General features: G+C 34.8%; 2 protein-coding genes across 5 annotated transcripts; one reads left to right on the top strand and one right to left on the bottom strand.

Moving 5' to 3' along the window:
- Positions 1-1,029: 1,029 nt before the first annotated feature.
- LOC145593595 (protein RIK-like) lies at positions 1,030-16,955 on the top strand. Of its 4 annotated transcripts, none has more exons than XM_081649869.1 (12): positions 1,030-1,218; positions 2,747-2,966; positions 3,416-3,517; positions 3,732-3,766; positions 3,868-3,943; positions 8,833-8,904; positions 9,021-9,107; positions 11,061-11,154; positions 11,320-11,437; positions 11,770-12,244; positions 15,196-15,296; positions 15,928-16,066. In XM_081649869.1, the coding sequence occupies exons 1-11, from the start codon at positions 1,088-1,090 to the stop codon at positions 15,289-15,291; spliced, it is 1,506 nt and encodes a 501-aa protein (XP_081505995.1). In that variant the 5' UTR covers positions 1,030-1,087; the 3' UTR covers positions 15,292-15,296; positions 15,928-16,066. The 4 variants fall into 4 exon arrangements, with proteins under 4 accessions (XP_081505995.1, XP_081505994.1, XP_081505993.1 ...); XM_081649868.1 differs by having other exon boundaries at positions 15,166-15,296; XM_081649867.1 differs by having other exon boundaries at positions 15,142-15,296.
- Positions 16,956-17,822: 867 nt separating this feature from the next.
- LOC145595560 (uncharacterized) lies at positions 17,823-22,442 on the bottom strand. The gene is made up of 5 exons (XM_081651973.1): positions 22,287-22,442; positions 21,099-21,235; positions 20,863-20,931; positions 19,649-19,755; positions 17,823-19,057 (listed from the first exon to the last, which is right to left on the bottom strand). Exons 2-5 carry the CDS (start codon positions 21,232-21,234, stop codon positions 18,359-18,361), a joined length of 1,011 nt encoding a protein of 336 aa, XP_081508099.1. The 5' UTR covers position 21,235; positions 22,287-22,442; the 3' UTR covers positions 17,823-18,358.
- Between the last annotated feature and the right edge of the window lie 93 nt (positions 22,443-22,535).

Here is a 22,535-nt window from a genome sequence, read left to right as displayed (position 1 = left end):
AGATTAGTCCCGTGCGATGCACGGAAATATAGAGTATATAAATTTTATGTATTATTACGTATCAGAAAAATTATTGAGATATAACCATTAGTTGTAAATGCTAATTTTATAAAATTAATTTTGAAGAAGAACAAACCGAATATGAAAATTTAAGCACATACATAAAAGTTAGATTTTTAATATACGAATTTAATTAAACAAATAAATAATGATTTTAAACTTGTAATATATACAGGAAAATAGAATAAATGTATACATCGTATTTTGTTCGATGAAGCATAAGGGAAAGATGTATTAGATACCAATAGTTGGTGATAGAAGAAAAATAAATAAATTAAAGAGTATAGATAAATTGAGAGGAGGATAAATTAAATTTGAAATTTGAAACCAAAGAAAATATAATGACGTCAGATTTTTATTTAGGCGGGAAATTTTTTCTTATAAAGCTGCCACGTGGACAATATGATGTCAGCAGTTGTTCCTTTAGTTTATAGACTAGATTAATCTTGTGCGATGCACGACATTAAAAATCTCTTTGATAGGTAGAGTATGTATTTTATGTATTCATTTTAATAATTACCTCATATAAGAAACATAGAGTATATGCTATTAAAAAATAAAAAATAAAAAAAATAAAAAAAAACAAAGAGTATACATTTTACGAAGTATATATTTTATGAAGCATAGGGGAAAGATGCATTAGATACAGAGAGTTGGTGATAGACTGAAAATAAATAAATTTGTGTGTACAGATAATTGAAAGGAGATGAAATTAAATTTGAATTTTGAAACCAAAGAAAATTATAGTGACATCATATTTTAATTAGGCGGGAATTTTTTTTTTTATAAAGCCGCCACGGACAATATGATGTCAGCGGTTGCTACTTTAGTTATATTTATAGATTTATAGATTTATAGATAGATAGATATAGATAGATAGATAGATTATTGATGGATTGATTCTTCTTTTAATCCCACATTTACGATCATCACAAAACGGAGGGAGTATTTAAGTCCGCTGACCCCAAATAGGCAAATACCCTTTGCAAGACAAAAGGGTAATAACAGAAGATTGGAAGACAGAAAAATGACGAACATCCCTTCAACACCTCACCTCCAGTCCACCGTTTGTTCTTCACCGGCGACCAAAATCAACGAACCAAAAGCTATGACTCAGGATTGCGTTGTAGAAAATCAACCTTCAATCTCCAAGCAAAGGTTTACTCTTCTCACTAAATTCTCTAATTTCCAATTTTCACCAATTCATATTATTCTCGTAATTTGTTTTCCAATTCCAATTTCATGAATTCTAACTCAAACTATTGTCTAATTTAACTTCTTTAATTCTCACTTATTTCTTCTTGTTATTGTTGTATAAATGGATCTATGTTGTTTTTTTCGATTTCTATTTTTTTGGATGAAGATTGTGGTTGAATACCAAGTAATTAACTTGCAATTGGGTGTTTGACCATGAGTTTATTTTTCTTTTTGATGATTTTTTCTGCAATTTTGATGAATTAAGGTGTGTATTCTGTAAAATTTACGAAGTATGATGGAACTACGGCATGGCGTAAATTGTAATTTTTGTGGATGATTGTTGGTTAATGGAAGCTATTACTTTAATGGGTTATAGACCCTAAAGTAGCATTGTAAGTTTTGTTACTAAAACTGTTGTATGTTGTTGGGTACGAGTACATAACATCGGACTATAGTTTAGACCATGGCCATATAGAGCAAAAGTAAATTGATTGAATCGAATACTTCTGTAGTATTTAACGACTGTAGTCAATCGAAGTAGGTAGTTGCCAAAAAAACGAGTGTAATTCTACAGCTTCATTCCGTGACATAAGGATATTCACTATCTGGAATGATATTGTCAAGATTCATAATAGGGAGGGAGTATGAAAATTGGCTAAGGGTATGAGCTATATGAGTATGTGACTTGTGAGAGGTTGTCTAGTGGTTTATTTTGTTTTAAGTGAGATCATCTTCCTGAGAATGAGTCTGATTTATTGGATAGTGAATACGTCTCCATTATGCATGGATGCACCTATTGTTGATTTGCTAAGTTCTTATAGAAGATGCTGTCAAACAGGGCTAGGTTTTGCCGTTTTGGCACTACAATATCAGTAAGAGGTTTTTCTTTTTTGGTGTTAAGAAAGTTTTGCAAATGAGGTTAAGCTCTCCTATCTCCTTGGTTTATTCAATGGGTGAGAAGGTAGTTAAGAGGATGGTTGTGCTTCATAATCCTAGAGGCAGAATGTGATTGAAGTGAGTTGACACTTGGTCCATTATCCAAAATTCCTAATTCCCCTCTTCATTGGATCCCTTTATGTCACTGCATTAGTTGTTATATTCCATTCCGTTATTTTAAGGTAGATACTCTTAAAATTTTTATTCCCCATTTTAAAATAACAAGATAGTGTTTGGAAGTAGATAATCTTGTACGATTTAGATATATTTTCCCAAGACCCTAGAATCACAACACTTGCAGTTCAGTTAACACTTTGACGGCTGCAAGTAGTCAAGTACTGATTTAAAACTTGTGAGGTGCTGTATCTGTGACACCCTGACTGCTACTGCTGTCACTTTTTACCCTTAATGATTAGTGTTCGAAGTTTTATCATTGTAAAAAGTTTGCTCTTGCTGTAACACCTTTATCACTTTAAGACTTTATTTATAGCATTATATTGTAATTTTTCTTTTTACTTTTATTTTTTGCAATAATGTTCAACAATTGTTGCAGAAAGAAGAGGAGGTGGGATCAGCCTGATGAATCTTTTGTCTCTTGTGGAGTTTTACCTGGAATGCTACCCATGAACACTGTAGCTAGCTCTGGTATATCTCTTCCAGGAGCGGTTTCAGCTTCGTGTGCTGCTTCAAACAGTTCCACGAAATCTTCTTATGTCAGTATTCAGGCCTCTGTGCAACAACAAGCTGCTGCTGTGGTACAAAAACTGATTGAGGTGAGCTGTGTAGTTGTCTTGTCTTAGAATTATAGATTTATGTTATTTTCTATATTTTTAGTTATAGTGGTACTTGATATAACTCTTGTAATCTTTTATACATACTGTATTTTTTCTTATTTGAGTGAAAGTCTCTGTATGCATATCAACAATTTTGTGATTTATCTAACTTGTGTGGCTGTGAATGGTGATGTTTTCTTTTGGTTGTCTTAATGAAAAGAAGATGGGTTATCTGGTGTGAGTGTCTGCATCCATGGTTTTTGGGTGAGCAATGTGTTTGTTCATCATGTGTATTTAATGAAACTGCTTCTCCTTTTTTTTTTTGGAGTGCATAATAATACCTATGTTAAGTGGTTGTCCAATTGACCAATCTGCTTGTTTTGTACTAGTTCAGGATTTTCTTGATTTACTTCATTTACTTATCTTTAAGTATCATTCTGGCATTATAGCCGAAGATTCAGGATGATCTCATAATAGCAAGAGAAATTGTTATAAATGATGCAGATCCAGCTATGCGTTACAAGCTGACAAAACGTCAGACACAGGAAGAGGTGAATTTCCATAGACCAATACTATTATTTTATTTTATTTTTTCCGCATTTCAGATGGAAATATTGTAATTTTTTGTTTCAAAAAACCCACACCCTTAAGTAAGGGGTACCAAGTACCAACTTGAAAGCATAGGCTGGCTGATGTAAACATCGTTTGATATAAGTATTATTACTTTACGAGGAGACTCATGCACTGTTTGGTTTACAAGTGCAGATTCAAAAGTGTACTGGTGCAGTCGTAATAACTAGGTTAGTCTGTTCTTGGAGGCTCTTGAAAGCCTTACTGATGGTTGTTTGTGTTATATCTTCTCCTTTTCATATCTTGTTTTTGATGACGACATATCCTCCAGGGGCAAGTATCGACCACCCAATGCAGTACCAGATGGTGATAAACCACTTTACCTTCACGTATCTGCTGGAGCTCATGTATGTTACGTGCCCCTGATTATCTCCCTCTTTTTCCCCTTTAATTGTATTGCCTTGTATTATTTACTTTTTTTAATGGAATGAAATGAAATGAAATGGCTAGATAAAGTAGAAAATGTCATTTCATGCTCATTAATTCATATATGTAAACTGGTAGTGTGTCGAAACTAGGGGTGATATTGAGTTAAGCTGACTCATAAACGATTCCATTGCTTGGCTCAAGCACGGTTCGGCAAACGAGCGAAGTTGAGCAAGCTTGAGCTCGAAAAGCTTGTGATTAGCCTCAACATAATTGTATTAAGGTTATTAAGTGATAATATTATTCATGAAAATTATAATTTTATTTGATGTAGCATTTTTAGGGAAGTAGTAAAAGTCCAATCTTTATTAAGTAATTATATTAAGGGATTTTCCATATGGTACCACTATACAATTGTCTTTTCCTTATGGTCGTCAAAATTGTTCTTTTTTCCTCACGGTACCACCAAAGATTAGTGTCAATTGAAACAGTAACAGTCTGTTAAACGAGACGTTACTTAGCTGAGTGGTGCACTATCAAAATCATTTCTTGATTATTTGTTATCAAACTCTAATAAGAAGCTTGCATCAGCCAACGATGAGCATCTAAAGATTCCACCCTCGTAATTCCAGACCAAAAACTCCAAAGTTAGAATGGACATCATGAAGAACACAATATTATCAATCCTTGGCTTCCCTTGAGACTACCACCCACTAAACAGTCAATCTCATCGACATGTGAAGGAGTGCACATGAATCATCTCACTTTGACAATTTCAATTTGATACTCGTATGTTATTGCTAATCGCAAAGGAAGACGAAAAAGAATATGGAGTAAAATTATAGCTCAAATCTATTTTTCCACCAAATTTAAAGCTAGTTCGTACATAAATTTTGGCCAAATTAATGCAAAGCTCACTTATAGTCAAGCACTAATTCATAATCAAAGACCTGACTAGCTGAACAAAATCAAAATTTCACCTTGAATAAATTATACTAATTCAAAGGTAATACACATAAACAAAATCAGCATGAAACGAAAAATCAAATACAAAAAATATATAGGAATCCTATTAAGTATTAACAAAGCATAAAACATTGCAGGAGTTTTCATGAATTGAAGAGAGAGAGAGTGAATTTGAAAAGGAAGAGAGAGAATAAGGAGAATGAACATGAGGAGGCGAGGAGCACTGAGTAAAGTTGAAGGAGAAAGGAGGAATGTGTAATCAGCTAAGGGTAAAAACGTAATTTCCTAGGAAGGACAAACATGTTAAATTATTGTGGAATGTGTAATTAACGTCCCAATTAACAGAGTGTTACAGCTGTTACCGTTTCATTTAACACGAATCTTCGATGGTACTGCATGGAAGAAAGAGCAATTTTGGGTCCCATATAGAAAAGACAATTGTATAGTGGTACCATATGGAAAATCCCTTTTATTAAAGCAATATATATACATGCTCTACTATTATGCTCTTGAAGAAGGGAATACAATAATTTTCTTCTTTTAAGTCATCCTCACATGTTATGTGTGGATCTAATCCTAGACCTTTAACTTTGGCGGTCGGATATAGTCATCAAGGTTCAAATGGAGATGTTGGCTAGTCACTATTGATGGTGGGTTGACCTTTGTTTTTGGTTGGAGAAGTTGGTGGGTATTGGTGTGGGTGATCGTGGAGGTCAGGTTTTGATGGATGTTGGTGGTTAGGATAAGGAATTCTCGGTTGGATGTGGGTTGGGTGACAGTAGGCTTAGTTTTAAAAGGCGCAAGGCGCACCAAGGCGCAAATGGTCCTTGCAGCCTAGGCGCGAGGCGCAAGGCGAAGGCGCGTGCCTTTTGTATGCAAGGCGCATGTATTTATATATTTATTTCAAATTAGATTTTACTTTGATTGTACTTGATACCAATTAAAAAGATTCATTATAAATTAAATAATGATACATGCAAACCTAAGGCAGTCTGAATTTGAAAAAAATGTCCACCATTCTTCAAATTATAACTTAAACCTTAGTTATTTTCCTTGAGGCGCAAAGGCGCACCTTACCCAAGGCGCTTTGAGGCGCACGAGGCGCGCGCCTTCCGTAGGTGTCTGAGCCTCGACTAGCTAAAGCCCATTTCCCAGATCCTGGGCCTGAGGCGCGCCTAGGCGCGCCCGAGGCGCACTTTTTAAAACCAAGACAGTAGGTTTTATGTTTTGTGGACCGGTGGTTAGGTGGTGGTGGTGGAGTACATGAAGGGGGTAGAGGATAATGGAATAACCCTTGATGTGAGCAAGAATTAAAATAGGAAATTGGGGTAAGGGAATTTGAAAAATAGCTAACAAAACAGCTTGAAAGGGATTTAGGGTCATTTTGTTCATTTAGGGGAAAGGGAATGAGTTAAAGAAAGAGGAAGGAGAAAAGAATGTAACTTACTTTGATATAGGGTGCTGTTTGGTATCTCATATCTTCCTTCTTTCATCCTTGCTACATTATTTTCCACCCACTCTCATGGAGTCATCACCACCCTCCATCCACACCACTCCCCCTCCTTACCACCATCGTCGCCACTCTCCTCCCTGCAACCATGTTGCTGCCGCTCTCCTTCTCCATCCTCATTCTTTAATTGTTTTATCACGCCATTGTTATCTTTTAGGTTTTGAAGGTCAAATTTGACCATGAAAACACTAGATTGTAGATTCTAAGGTTTTGAAGGTCGAATTTGACCATGTAAAACCATAATGGATGATATTAGAAGGTATGTTTTCAATAATAATCTTGGTATCTCTTTTCGAATTTCTAGGGTGTGGGTTTTGGATGGGTGTTGGTGGTTATGAGTGGGTATCAATGGATTTTCAAGGTGGGATTATTATTATTATTATATTTTCTTAGGGAAGGGTGGCTTTCGTGTGGTGGGGTATGGTTTTGGGACGGTGGAGTATGGGTTTTGGATGGTGGGGTGGTTTTGGGTGGGTGGGAGGATTGGTTTCGGGATGATTATCGAGTGGGTAGAGGTGGTGGTTGCGGGGTGGTGCCGGTGAGATGACAATGGTTGGACGGCGTGGGTGAAAGTGGCATTGTATGGCGTGCGGTGGTGGTGAGAGGCAGTGGTGGTATTAATCCATTAATCTCAACTATTGGATGCCTTCTCATATTAATCCCAACTATGGGTTATTCTAAAATAATCCCAACTATGGGAGGTGTCTTCTAGAATTGATTTGTGACCTATTTTAACTTATTAAACCGGTTGTTTGTATGAGGTGGCATATTGTGATTGGCTTATACTTTTTTTTTTTTTTTTTTTTTTTTAAATATGCAATAATATATCTTACAAAAAAAAAAATCGACCCTGTCCTTTTTAAATTATTGAGTTCAGGGAAGAAGAGAGAAAGAGAAGAGCTTAAATTGTTGATTGATCATGACAACAATGAGAAAAAATATAATAGCTACAATTTAATAATCTATGGCTTAGTATCTTGAAAAATTCCAATACAACAACATACAAGATACAACTACTGTACAATCGTTTATGATTTTTCATTATACTACCTCCAGTCCAAATTACTTGCAACTTTGGGGTATTATTTGTGAGATATAAAATATTCCAAAGTTGCGAGTAATTTGGACCGGAGGTTGTATAAATTATTATTGTTTGTCCATTGATTTAAATGAAAAAAAAAACAACAATCATTACTTTTGAATGAAGAGGAGAGAAATTAGGGGCAAGATGAAGTAAGGAAGTGAGATTGCAATGGAAATATGAGGGGTTGGAGGAGCTGAACTTGATCGGTGCGTGTTGAGTAAAAGTAGTAATACGGCAATACCTGATCAGTGGTGTAGATATGGTGTGCGGTGTTTTGTGGCTAACAAAGAAAGCGATAAATGGTGGTATTTGTTCAAACCACCCACCGAAAGGAAAGAATGGGAAGGTCGTGATCGCAGCCGAGGTCGTGGTCAACAGTGGCATTAAGAGGAGAGAGCAGCAAAGGAGACATTGAGCCATTAAGGGCAAGCAAAAAATGGTGCACGTACGTAGGTGGCTGGGTGGTGGAGGGGAGCAGAATAGGAGTGGTGGACCGGTGGTTATGAAGCTGGGCAAGGGGAGGAGAGAGAGTGATATTTTAAATAAAAATATAAAAAAAACTTTACCTGCTTAACCGGTTACAAGTCACACCGGATCATTTTTGGAAGACACCCTTCATAGTTGGGATTATTCTATAATAATCCATAGTTGGGATTAATTTGGGAAGACTATCAATAGTTGGGATTAATCTTGTGAATTTTTCCCCTAGTCTTTTTTTATTTTGTTTCATTGTTGGGCCGGATAAAAGAAAGGATTCTGGTGCAAGTACTCTGGTTGCTGTAATTTACTCATCCTGCCTCACGCAGTGGATGCAAATATTTTATATTTCAATAATTGAAATTTTAAATTTGATTCATCTATTTCTAGAAGTTAATTGATCTTGCCAGTCTAGGACGTGTACATAATGCCCTAGAATACCTTTGAGATTTGATCACCAACTAAGGAAAGCATTTTGTTCACAGATTCTTATGGTTCTGATACATGTTATCCTTAGTGATTTGCTAACCATGGAAAATCTACAATATTCTGTTTTGTAATTTGATTAAGAAAAACACATTGATGTGTTTTTTTTTTTTAGAGATTTTATCAGTTGGTGCATTATAAAGATAAATCCATCTGGTACACTTCTATATATAGTACTTTTTGAATGCTTTATAGAGGAGAGGATAGGGGGAGGGGGTGGAAATTAAAGAATGGATCTGTAAAAAGTGCCTCTGTTATGACAGAATTATGTTATCTGAGAATTTAGCTATTCAAAAAAATAAAATAAAAAATGTTATCCGATAATTTAAGTGTGGACTTTATTGCAGTTGAAAGAGACATCGGAACGGATCCTTGCAGTAGATCGTGCAGCTGCCATGGTTGAGGATATGCTGAAACAGGTTCGAAACTTGCTTGCTAGTTCTAGATCTTGTGCAGGCATAAACTGTACCAGAATTTCAAATTATTTGTTGAATTTTATCCAAAGCTAAGTTTTTGTTTATCACAATGTAATCAGGTATCTCAGCCATTTAGCACATGTATCTATTTGGGCTTTGATGCAGATCCATCACTAAACATGGTTGCAAGAATACGTGGTCCAAATGTGAGTCAATTTCACATCTTACACCTGCCTTCTTACTAATGTACATTAATATTGAAAGACATAAACTATCTTTGCTTCTCCATCCTATATTTGACATTCAATAGTGGATTACACCTATTTCGTAACAGGAAAAATAGTGCAAATAAAATCATGATCTTTGGTAGAAACTACCAATTAAATTACACACTTTTGTAATAAACTACCTTTTAATTACCAATATTAATTATTATTATTATTTTTTTTTTTTTTTGTAATGATAAGCTACCCAAAAATCTCAAAAAGTTTGGGTTGCGCTATTTACAAGTGGTTCCAACTAAGGGCCCTTATTTTTTTTTTCCTCTTTCGATTTTTGGCTTGTGAAAAGTCAGTTCTACCCCTCTTATTTTTGTCTCCCCCAACGTCCTCATTTCTTTCTTAGAGCATCTCCAATGGTGTTTTTTAAGGACTTGCTTGCAAATATGAAAAATAATAGAAGTGTTGCTTAACTATTGGAGCACTATTGAAATACTTGCTCTCTTGAGCAGTACTGCCGAGTTAAGCTACACTGCTTGGAAATATTAAATATTTATAAATTAAATTAAAAAAATATCAATATTTATAAATTAAATTAAAAAATATCATTTTTTATCTTTTTCAACAAAAATAATACTAAGATATTATTTTCATCATTATCACATATAGATAAGTGATATTGACTTTTTTTTGGTGAGAAGATTATTATTTTTTTAATAGGATTTTACAAGACAATAGGTTTCACGTAACAATTTCACTCGTAATGTAATGATTGTAATCTGTATCTTTCACTTTTCATAGTTTTATTTATTTATTTATTTTTTTTTTACAATTTTTAAATAAAAATAATATTGATGTGGCAAATCAAGCTAAAACTACCATTGAAGTACTTTGTAGCTTAAAAAGGTTGTAGCTCTAAAAGTTGACATGGCAAAGCAAGCTACAAGCCTTTGTAGCTTACCATTGGAGATGCTCTTATTGAAAGTGAAATCAAATTTCTTGAACAACTTTTCTCCAAAACTGTTTTATTGTTAAGTTAAGAAAAACCTTTCACCATGGTAATTGGTAACTTTAAATCCCCAAAATGAAATCCTCTAAGTCTACTGAAGAACTCTAATCCCCCTACTTGAAATCCCTAATCTTTAGAATTGGGTGAACCACAACTGTATATAAACCCTAACCCCTATATTCATGGATACATTATTAAAGAATCATGCCTATTGTTAAAGAAATCAATCAATCATTAAAGCTTTTGGCAGCTTGAATTAGTTTTGTGTTTTGAATCTAAGGTAAGAAGGAAGATATTTTAAATACAAGAGGTTTGATTTAGTAATTCATAGGTAGTTGGAGCCCTTGGAGGGAATAATTTAGTGGGCCCTTTGATAAATTTGGCGAAAAATTGTCAGTGGGAAGTGTTGCCTAAACTTTGATTTTGGGCGGTTTTTTTTTTTGGATTTTTTTTTTTATTTAAAAATAATATTATTTTGCTGATTTTTTAATATTAATTTCCAAAAGTGCGTATTTAATAGGTCATTTTGAACCAAAAATATTATAATATCATCTATAGATGAGTTTACTTATTATTCATTGCAACTTCATGCCATTGTGGAAAATGTTTATAGTGATATCACTACCGGTGGTTTCATTCCCCTCCCAAAAAAAAAAAAAAAAAACACTACCAGTGGTTTCATGTTTTTTGAGATTGTCTCAAACCATCATTCTAAAATATTTTGGTTGCTTTTGGATGAATTCTGAGAGTTCTGGTTGATAATATAGTTTCTTTTTTCTCAACCTTCTGATGAATACAATAAATTCTAATTTTCTTGTTATGCATGATTTATGCGAGAGTTTCTAATGTCTGAGCTTTCCCTGATGTCTCCATACATTGGGAGAGATGTTTTTTTTTTTTTGGTTGGTGGTGGTTGGTTTTTGTACTTGCAGGACCAATATATAAATCACATTATAAATGAAACAGGAGCAACAGTTGTACTACGTGGGCGTGGTTCAGGGTATCCTGGGAACATTCAGGGTGAAGGTATCCATTCCTCCATTTTTTTTTTTAAAACCTTTTAGAGCCGCCTCATTATTTTTTAATTATTTTTTTTCCAACTTTATTCTGTTCAGAGGCATCTCTGTCTTTTCTGGCAGTATTTATTAATTTAGAGCGAGTCTCACTTTGTTTGTTTTTCATGCTTCCTAGAGGGACAGCAACCTTTACATTTACTGTTGTCCAGTAGCAATCAAAAGAGCCTTGAAGATGCAAAACTTTTAGCGGAAAATCTTTTGGACACAATCAGTAGAGAGTGTGGTGCAAATAGGTAGTTCTTACGTATGAATATTTGTTTGATATGGTTTTGTGTTAGACTATCCTTTATGCAAATACTGGAAAAGTAATTTCGTTATATAAGCATTAAATTCAAATGCATTTTTTGAGACATGATATAGCAGGACGGGTGCAGTTTTTTTCCTCTTTTGTGTTGCATAACGTTAATTTGTGGCTGCATTGATTTAAATTGTTTGTATTGAACCAATCTGTGTCAACTTATCATCAGCCTTCCCTGTTTGTTGGTGGACTCCAATATGTTTTATTTATTTTCTAGGTATTAAAATTGGTGCTGTACATTGTATTAAGTACAGTTTTGTGGTACAGGGTCTCATCATGCAAAGTTTATGGTGCTGTTCCACCCCCACAACAATTGTTGGTCGGCGTTCAGAGTTCAGGGGCAGAAATGCAACCAAACTTGAGTTCTGCTGCAACTTCAATGCCAGGAGTAGCTGTTCCTTTGGTTGTTGGAGCAGTGGTTCCAACTTCCTTTTCTTATGGGCAGGTAGTGCAACATGGAGCCATGCTTCCTCCTGGCCATGCCCAAACAAATGGGCTTCCTTATTCCCAGCCACTGACTGCCTGTACTAGCTACAGTGCATATGCTGGAATATATCCGCAGGCCACACCTTTGCAGCAAGTGGGATTAGCTCTTAGACAGTCAGGCGCAGTCTCCTCTACAGTTGATCCTGCTACATCAACTTCAAGGGTGATGTCAAAAAGCTTATCAGAGTCAGAAAAGCGTAAGCGGAAATTCCAAGAGTTGCCTGCAGCTGTAAATAGAGTTGCTGTCTCCCAACAGGTACCCTAATTTTTGGTTCGTCCAGCTGGAGTGAGATATTTTCTATTAAATTTATTTTGTAAGCAAAGAATTTTCACTATAATTAATTGATTGACAAAAGTATCTCAATGAATTTTCTTGTATGGGCTGAAGTGGGTAAAAGTGACTGGACTTCTAGTTAAGTTGAGGGTAAGAATAAGAAGAATATTAACATTTTAAATGGTACATGTTTTTCACATAAAGAAGAAAGCTGTGTTCTCCATATCTTACCTGATTTGTTTTGTAAAATAGTAAATGTAGGAAAATATGACCCACCCACTGAATATAGAGCCCCAAGGTATGTTTTGTCTGCCTTGTTTGTTATGTAGATTTGAATGAATTGAATCTAGAGGACATTGAAGTGTAAAATTGACTCTTGTCCTTGGCCCTAAATTTTTGGTATTGATACTCTTCTGAATGAGGAGATCAATGGGGCTAGAGTCCACAAATGATATAAATCGGAGAAAAATGTTGCATTCAGATGTTAACATTGTGCAAGATTTGCACAGAATCCCTAAAGAGGTTGCTGAAAGAATATCTAAAGTTGCAACTTATTCCCATAAAGAAGCTGGACTAGACACATGTGTAATGTGTTTATGCTCTCTTCACGTGGTTTGAAATTATAAAAGTCTGGTATGAATCTGTCAAATTTGGTCTTGCCTGGTATGAATCTTTCTAGTCTGCTTTAGTCCGATCTTTTTTTCTTACTGAACTTTGACTACACTTCAACGCTATTTGTAAGAAAAGACATTATTGTGAGGGATCTTGTTAATCTTGTGTCAATGGGGACTTTCCACACATCTAAAATTTCATTACTTATTTAATAATACAAACTTAAAGATATTTGGTAGCAAGTAAACGTAAAAGTGATCTCTTCTGACCAGAATTCTGTTCTGGCCTAATTTTAACAAGAATTCGTTACGTTGCCTTGATCATGGAAGATCATACCATACCTTCACTAGTGATTTAATGTTTTGTGACAATTATGTTTTTCATTTCACCTTTTTAGAGGGAGAAATTGGGTGGTTGTCAGTGATATAGTGTTTATCCCGAGAACTATCTATATACTTTGTGTTTCTATTTTCCTAAGCACTCTGTAATCCAGAGCCAGGCATCATACGTGATACAAGTAAATAAGTAATAGTGAAGCACTTCTATGATGCAAAGACTTTTATTTAGGTGTCAAAGCTAAAGTACGTATTCAGTAGTCTGACATGGAATGTTCTTTATAAGTTGATAAAGGAACACTCATGAATATTGATGTGTTGGTATGGTCATATGGAATAGTATACAAGTGCAGTGTCCATATGCACATATACTTGAGTGGAATTTATATTTTATGAACAAAATTGAATGTCAAAGTGTTTATACGTATCTGGAGTGTCATTTATGCAACATAAATACTCAAGGTAAAATGAAGAGTTTAAGTATCATAGGCTCATAACTACACTTTGATGACAAGGTTTATCAGTTTTCATTGTCTAGCTTTAATAGGATTCTAATTACTTATCCTTAAAAACACTATAATTAGGGCTGCAGTTTTATAATGTTGACCATAAGTCTTTAACATATCATTAACAAGCATACCAGACTAGGCATTATTATTATTATTACTTGTTAATAATAATGGTAATACACTATGGTAACATTCTTTTCTACATTCCTGTTTCCCACCTTCATCAGTGGTTAACATTCTTTGATATCTCTTAGTCCTGTTCTTTCTCATATGAATTTAAATGTTTTGGAAAACATGGCTGTAATAGTTTGTCATTATTTTTTGTCTCCTTTTTGATAAACAACGCTTGGAAAATATATTATACTTATACATCCATGCATCTAAACTTCCACTGCTCGTTAATATTTGTCAAATTTAATTTTTTTCCGATGCTCTTAACTATTTTTTAGTTTCTTATCAATCAATCAATCAAAGCGTTAATCCCATATATTTAGTTTCTAATGTTTTTGAAGGAAAATTAGGTGAAAGTCAAAGAGAAAGCAAGCCACATTGTAAAAGGAGTTAGATTAGTGTTTTTTTTGGATTAAATATTCTATTTTTATACTCACACATATATTTATTATCCAAGTTCTCTCATGCTCTTAAATTTCCTTTGTAAGTGATTTTTTCACTTCTGTATGCTTCATATAACACAAATAAGAATTCAGTGCAGTTGATTTCTATTAGATAACCCATGAACACTTGCTATTGTTCATTTTTCTTATTGGAATATGATTTGACTTTGTTGGGGACCTTGGGGTTATGACAAAACTGCTTGCTAGAATTTGTGATAGAATTTCATACTTGTATGCACTTATCTTAACTAGCATCAATTGTTTGAGTTTGCATCATTTTAGTCTAGATAGCTTTCTTGATTGACTAACAATCCAATAATATTTTGGTTATTAGAGTGGATGTATCATTGCTAGAACTTGTTAGTCTTCAAAAAAAAAAAAAAAAAAAAAAAAAATTTTTAGTCATGATTAGCTCATACTGTGATGTGTCCTGGACCATGTCCTATTATATTGACACTCCTTTGACTCTCCCTTTGTTTCACCTTGACTGTTCTTTCCAACTTGGAATATTAAATGTTCTCCTATTTTTGTTATTCTGTATTATAATTGCATAACTCCAGTTAAGTATGCATGTTTTTATCAATGTGGCAGTGAAATTTTGACAAAAGTAGTAATTATTTCCTAGTGGCCATATTTGGTTCCCCTTAATATGCATGTTTATCTATGTGGCAGTGAAGTTGTGACAAAGGTAGTAATAATTCTTTAATTAAGCTATTCAAATTGCACACGCACACCGTTGCACAATTATTTTTAATTTAGAAAAGTTATTTCTTTCCATGATGGCTAACCTTTTCTACTGATTATTCCAGGTATTTTCTCTGATTTCTATGCAGCTAATAGGCCGATATGGACTGTTTTCACAGGATTTACAGCTTCAGTTGGGAGTAAATCTAATGAGGGCTTCAAGTGCTTTTGCTCCTTGTTCTATTGGATCAGTCGTTTTGATTGTTGGCTTTTAATATATGTATTTTTCCTATTTTCATTCTTCTTGACTCTATTTGTAGAGTTTGACATCTCTCATTCTATTTTGCACTTTTGGAACAATATTTTGGTAGCAGGCCTAGCTGCACCAATTTTGTCATTGCTCAGTTTCCAGTGCCTTCAAGTTTGCCATATTTTTTTTTCGTTTCCTCATTTCTGCTGTTGCTACATGTAGTTCTTTAAAAAGAGAATAGGTTGTTGACAATTCGTTTGTTGATCAGCCTTATGAATATGCAATAAAGGGTGATAAACAAACGAATCCTCAACAACCTATTCTCTTTTTGCTGATCCTATATGCAACAAAAGTCGATAAACAAACAAATCCCAAGCTATTCTCTTTTTGCTGAAATATTGTCTCCCTTGCATCTCCATCTCTTTTTTTAACTATATTCGTTGACCTCTGCTTGTTACTCTTCTTCAATATCTTGCAAGTTCAGACTATCTCTTCCTGCCTTCCTGACTTTACTATTAAAATATTTTACCTTATTAAGTGAAGCCTGGATACACTTTTACAGAGCAATGCCGTCATTTATGCTCAATTTTAGCTTTGTATATTGCGTTTTTGCCATCGTATACTCGTAAACAAATTTGTTGTTATTTTCACTTTGTTACAGGAATCAGATCTCCAGGACCCATGTAAAAAAGACACAAGTCTTCCACCTCCCTCTTTGAAGAGCATGCTTCCTCCTCCTCCAAGGAATAGTTCTACACCTTTCCTGGATTCAAGAAGCATGCCTCTGTCACAAAATCCACCAAAGAGCATGCTGCCACTACCACCTTCATCAAAGAGCATGCATAAATCTTTGCCTAAGTTTGAGTCAACAGTCTCTGTCAGTAAAGTGAATGACAGGGACACCATTTCTAATGAATTAAATCCACCCATTGTCCCAGGTAGCTGCAGAGCTTAAAATTTTTTTCATGAATTACTTCCCGGGGGAAGAAAATCCCTTCCATGACTGTTGAATTAGAGAAAAAACATAAAATATAATGTTTATTTTGCATGCTCAGACCACTGTATCATGTAACTTTTGTAACAAATATCTGAAAGTTTTTTTGTCGTTTCAGATACTTTAGTGAAGCTAATGGAATATGGGGACGATGATGATGATGATGATGATGTCGAGGAAGGTGAGAAAGAATCATGTAAGAACAGCGCCAATCAAGTTGCCTCTTTGAAACCATTCTGGGCAGTGTGAAATGACATCTGATGCAACGAAACTGAATGATATATACTTTGCATTGAAGAATTCGTCTATCCAGGCCATGTGAATCAAAGACAAGCTCCGGTGACGGTTTGCAGATAATGGACTCGCGGTACTCCTTGTCTAAACAACAAAGAACCAAAGTGAGATTCCAGGATCATTGTGGATTTCAGAGTTGAGAAGGTCACTCTGCTTTGCTAGTTTTAATATATGCTGTTGCTGTATGTTGTATGCTTGTATCCATTAGTTTTGGTTGATGCTATAATACCATTAGAAATCTCTTTCTTCCCCTTTCAGCATTAATGGATTGGAAGAAAGGAAATATGCAGATTGTAACGTCAAATTTTTTAATGAAATGTTCAGCTAGCTTCCAGTATTGCTACTGCAGCATACTGTGTTTTTATGGCTAGTGAGTATTGATGCAATGGAATTTCGATAAAGATGTACAGATAAAATTTGAAGTATTGGAGAGGTGATTTTATTGAAGAGGATTGATGAGAGATCACCCTCTAAAAATTTGCTATTTTCACCTTTTGGCACCCTTTGCTTGCTAGCCCATCTTGCCTTTGGTTGCCAGGCGGTTTGAATTTCAATTATAGCTGGGTGCAGGGTATGCATTTGTTGGTGATATTGGTTTACGTTTTGGAGATTGGGTTTACTCTGAGTTTGGTTTTAGGGGAATCTCTGTGGGATTTCATTAATCGTAAAGCTTTTAATTTGAGAATTTTGAATCCTTTAATTGGAGGAGTGACGTTCTCTGTTTTTTTTTTTTTTTTTTTTTTTTTTTTTTTTTTTTTTTTTTTTTTTTTTTTTTTTTTGACAGGGATTTCTCCATAATTAATACTCCATATTATTTATAACTAAGTTAGATTCCATACCTTATTTCAAAAAAAAAAAAAAAAAAAAAGGGTTAGATCCCGTACCATGCACGGTTTTTGACTCGCTGTTACATCATAGTATATTTTTTTTATTCAAGTTTCCTTCTATTTTGAACCATAAGATATTTAAAGTTAGTTAATATATTATTTTACGATTTTTTCTTAAACTTTCGAAGAAAACATTTCACATATATTCTCTATCTATTTTCTCAATATTTTAAAAGTTGACGCCTATCATTACTGGTGTGTCTTTTAGTATATTGATTTTTTTTATTTGAAAAGAGAAATAAGGCATATGAAATCTATATACTAATTAAAAATAAGAATAAAGCAATGATTATTAGAAAAATACGCAATCAAAATATTTATTTTCAAGCGTTCTCGAGCACACAACACTGAATCTACTTCTAATGATATACTTCCTCTGTTTTTTTTAGTTGACACCGTTTGACTTTTAAACTATTCACATACCACACTTTGACTCGCTTTTGTGATTGATAAATACGATAAAATATAATCATGTGGAATCTTGTTTGAATTATCTATATCTATATTTTATTAATATCCACTTCTCATAATTTCATGATGTTGATAATTGAAGTTATTAAGCGTTAAAAACATGCGTTGGTAAGCGTGATAATAGAAAGGTGTCAACTAAAAACCAGAGGAAGTATATGGACAGAAGTGAAATTCCAAATGTTGTAATTTGATTGATACATCCAAAACATCAACCTTTTACAATTCGAGAATTCCACAAGACCAAGTATTACTTTGTGAGAATTCCTTAAAAATGACACTCAAATCCTACAATAAAAACCCATCAATAGTCCTGTCAAATAGAGAGGGAAAAAAAAAAAAAAAAAAAAAAAAAAAAACGGTATGAGCAAGGAACAAAAAAAAGACATGTTCCTCGTAAATCATGTTGAACAAATTAGATAGTTCAATCATCTGGTAATATTTTCCAATCAACCAAACCTGGAATTGACACAGCCATTGCCATATATGTTGCCTCTAGTCTCATCCTGATTATTACAGTTATTGCTGGTGTCCAAGTTATGACCTTGCCAATTACCGTTGTCTTGTCTCATGGTATTATAAGGTGTCTTGCCGCTAAAGCTGTTAAAATTTTTATTAGTAGTGCTGTAGCTATCACCAATTCCATTGCCATCACCGCTACTGCTATAGTTGCCAGTAGGCCCATGATTACCATTGTCAAAACTACATCCACCAAATGCAGCACCATAACCACTCCCAGGACTGCCTCCAAAGTCGTTACCTGCATTTTGTATATAGTGCCCACCACCAGCTCCATTTGAGACATTATGGGTGTTCAAGTTATCAGTACTGGTAGTGTAATTAGCTGCTCCATTTCCATTGGCAGAAAAGCCCTCATATATGCCAGCGTTAGGCCTGCTGCAGTTGCCGTCACTGTATTCTCCAGTGTTTCCAAATCCTGTGTTACTAAAGGGATTATAACTACCACCAATTGCGTTGTCACTGTCTCTGCCACTGAACTTGCCACCAGTATGACTGGTAACGGTTCCATAACTGTCATTTCCTCTAAAGCTGTCACCAAAACCAGAAGCACCAGAAAAACTTGGACCAGGACTAGTACGCCTCTGGTCAGCAGCGTAGGCTACTCTTAGAAAACGGCCATGAAGGTCCTGGAAATTATAAATTGAACAGTGAATTAGAACTTCTAGAAGATAAGTGAACTCTGGAATTAGGACATCTGCACCCAGTAATATAGTGAACTCTGGAATTAGGAAATCTGCACCCAGTAATATAGCATTATAGCAAAGTGAAATAACAACACCACCAACTCTTAACTGAATTCTGAATCAAATATTATGGTTTCCTAAAGAACCAGAATACTAATGAAAGTTTGTCTTTCATAATTCTCAAATTTCTCAAGTACACAAACATTATCCAAAACCCAAGAGGCTATCCAGCAAATGGCTTCTCCCTGTCCCAACTTTTGTAAGTTCTGATTGACCAATGTAATATATTTTGTATGTTAGAGCTTAACAATGTAGGAGGAGGTGCTGTTTTCAAAAAAAGCAAAAATGTAGGAGGAGGAGCTAAAGTGCATGATGAATTTGTTGTTGTTGTTGATGTGTGTGTTTGCGCATTATGGTATTGCATTACTTTTGGCAAGTGGCAAAGGGCAGAGCTGCACTTAAGCCATTAATGAGGCAACCAGCTGCTTAAAAATAAAATAACCCTTAAAAGAAGACCAAATTATCAGTCATTACCCTTCCATCCAAAGCCTGGATGGCAGAAGATGCCTCTTCAGCAGATGCATAAGAGACAAAGCCAAAGCCTCTTGACCTTCCAGACTCACGATCAAATATAACCCTGGCTGCAAGAAACAGACACAAAAGTTGAAAATTCATCCCTGGTTGAAAAAACAAAAAAGTGTATATCAAAGATAAAACTTCAATACAAGATGAGTGCTAAATACACTCAGTTTACACTCTCAATATGCACTCACCAAGTTGATCTCACCAACGGGATTTTGTTCGAAAGAGGCAAAGAATTCAAGGGTTAGCTCCCTATAAGTTCAAACATTAGTTTGGGCGAAGGTTCCAAACCCAAGATTGCTAAAAAGCCAGGTTCTCCTATATGATGGGGAGTGTGGTTATGATGATGATGATGCCGGCCCTAGTGACCAATGGCTTCCTCTTGTTTGTTTTGTTTCCCCTTTGTCCCTCCCTACTCTTGTTTGTTTATTGTACCATCAAGTACGGTGCTCATTTCTTGTGTGGGGGTGTTGGGGGGGGGGGGGGGGGTGGGGTTGTTGTGACTGTTGTCACTCTTATTCGTGTGTTGGGATACAGGGATGTTGCTAGCTTAGTGTGGGGAATTCTTGCTTGTTTGTTGCTAGCTTAGTGTGGGGCTTGTTTGTTGGGATACAGGGATGTTGCTTGTTTGTTGTTAAATAAAGGTTCCTTTTGATGCTGAATAAGCATAACTTTGATTTTGAGGATTGATCACCCTTGCTTCACATTCTTGATGTAGAGACCGCACACACCACCCCCCCCCCCCCCCCCAAACCGAGAAGATTGGTACATCCGGCTATGCTCAATCATATGGTAGGTTCTTATCCCTCAATTCCATACACTTTTAATTGATTGATTTTTCCTAGTTGTTTAGTGCTTGATTTAGAAATTCGAATATTGAACATCTTTACCATATCCTAAGCTCACAGTCACAGCTTCATCTAACCAAAATATTTACAAAAAATTTGATTGAAAAACCCTATACCCTAAAATTATCTGATAACAGATTAGTAAGGAATATAAGTTCATGTGTAGAGAAAGGATGCATCCATCTTGAATAATGACATGGTGACCAAAAAGGTGGTAGCCCGTGAATCAAGATAAAACTATTATCAATGTCTCATAGTATCCCAACCAACAAGATTTTAGCAAAGAAATCAATGGTAAAAAGTGTAGAATTAACACACCTTCAACGACATCCCCATAAGGCATGAATGCTTCTCTTAAGCTGTTCTCATCTGTAGCAAATGAAAGACCTGCAACGAAATACACAGTCATATAAATATACAAACCAATATTGAACAAGCCACCTTGTCTGAATAATGTGACAGGAATCACAAGACAACTATAAGTCTATAACCAATGTCTGTCTTTGATACTGGTGGTTCAAAACAATTTGGAGATGAATTGAAAGACTTAATACCTCCAATGAAAAGCTTTGAGGAAGAAAAACATCTAATAGCCTGGTAAAATGATGCATTAGGAAATGATGGCTCCAAACTTTGCAGCTTGTGTGATGTTTGCTCGAGTACATTTCGAACCTTGTTGATAAAAGCCATCCTGAAAATAAAGTAGAGTTCAGAGAGAACACAAGCATATGTATGTTTGCTTAACAAAAAGGCCACGCACGCATATGACCCCCCCCCCCCCCCTCTTCTGTCTTTTTATTTTATTTTATTTTTTTTTATAAATAACAGGTGAATTTGCAGCACTGAATAATTGAAGAAGAAAAGTTCAATATATCCATCCAAATCATCTAGTTCCCATAGAAGCAAGTGGCGTTCGCTGAACTTCTTGAATCCAATATAATTAACATGAGATCAAGCTCAAGATTTTTATACCAAGTTGAGGCTATGGAAAAAATACAGCAACAAGTCACTGCTGTGTTAGCTTTTACAAGAATTCAATTTCGTATTTCAGTTTGGGAGTTTATGTGCTAGCTATATACCAAGAAGAATCATGAAGCAAATATCCAAAGGAATCCAAGTAATTGAATCCATTAATTCCCATCAAATTAATACAAGTGCATTCCAATTGTCATATGACACTCATATCATACACGTATTGCTCGTACCGGATATTATAAACCTACATTTCATACTTAAAATTTGCATGAACATCCAGGCATTTACAGCTTACAAGTTTATGCACAAATTGTCAAGTGTACTCAAAAAAGGAATATTCTCACTCTTTGCACAATAAATTGTGAAACAGCCAACTATGTGAGGTTTTGATTGAAAAGCCAGCGCCTTTTCAACAAGTTTCGAATTTCGAATGAATTGGGGTACCTTAAATTTGATAGTTGAGCAAATTTGGCTTATGTAAATATAACATTGCATAATATAATTACATCCAAACACTCACATTCCACTTTTCTGAGTCTTGAAACTTCAAATATTTGAAACCAATAATCTCAAATTAAATTTTATTGCTTTCTAACAACATTACAACCAATAAAATTTGACAAATTTAAATTCTTAATCATTATGTTGAGCTCAATTGGTTAATTATTAGTAAATTTTCTGATATATAATTTATACAAACTAAACTATAAATTTTAGCTAAAATAGCAAAATATTAGTGAAAAAAAAAAAAAGAAATTGGCACATACCCTTTGATTGAAAGATTAAAGGGATGAAAATGGAGAAGGGTTTAAAGAGTTGGAAGAATGTTGTTTGTATCTGCTTCTTGTGCTGGAGGTTGCGCTGCCGAGTGAGTAGGACTACCGGACAGGTGAAACTGGAAAGTAAGAATTTGGCTATTGAGTTTAAAGTTTAAACCAAGTTAAGTTTTTTTTTTTTTTTTTTTTTTTTTTTTTTTTTTTTTTGTTCGAAAGAGGTACAAACACCAAACACACAAA

This window comes from Chenopodium album, chromosome 19 (genome assembly GCF_948465745.1).
Source record: "Chenopodium album chromosome 19, dcCheAlbu1.1, whole genome shotgun sequence".
Classification (NCBI taxonomy): domain Eukaryota; kingdom Viridiplantae; phylum Streptophyta; class Magnoliopsida; order Caryophyllales; family Amaranthaceae; genus Chenopodium; species Chenopodium album.
The sequence above is the reverse complement of the archived record's forward strand: the minus strand, read 5'-3'. Positions and strand labels throughout refer to the sequence as shown.

What these genes read in the sequence shown, in the direction of transcription:
- LOC145595560 (XM_081651973.1), bottom strand. Translation starts at nt 21,234, where the DNA reads ATGGCTTTTATCAACAAGGTTCGAAATGTACTCGAGCAAACATCACAC. An exon ending in CTCAAAGCTTTTCATTGGAG is followed by an intron (nt 20,932 to 21,098) that starts GTATTAAGTCTT and finishes ATTTCGTTGCAG; the next exon opens with GTCTTTCATTTGCTACAGAT. An exon ending in TCCAGGCTTTGGATGGAAGG is followed by an intron (nt 19,058 to 19,648) that starts GTAATGACTGAT and finishes TATAATTTCCAG; the next exon opens with GACCTTCATGGCCGTTTTCT.
- LOC145593595 (XM_081649866.1), top strand. Translation starts at nt 1,088, where the DNA reads ATGACGAACATCCCTTCAACACCTCACCTCCAGTCCACCGTTTGTTCT. An exon ending in TGGTACAAAAACTGATTGAG is followed by an intron (nt 2,967 to 3,415) that starts GTGAGCTGTGTA and finishes CTGGCATTATAG; the next exon opens with CCGAAGATTCAGGATGATCT. An exon ending in ACGTATCTGCTGGAGCTCAT is followed by an intron (nt 3,944 to 8,832) that starts GTATGTTACGTG and finishes ACTTTATTGCAG; the next exon opens with TTGAAAGAGACATCGGAACG.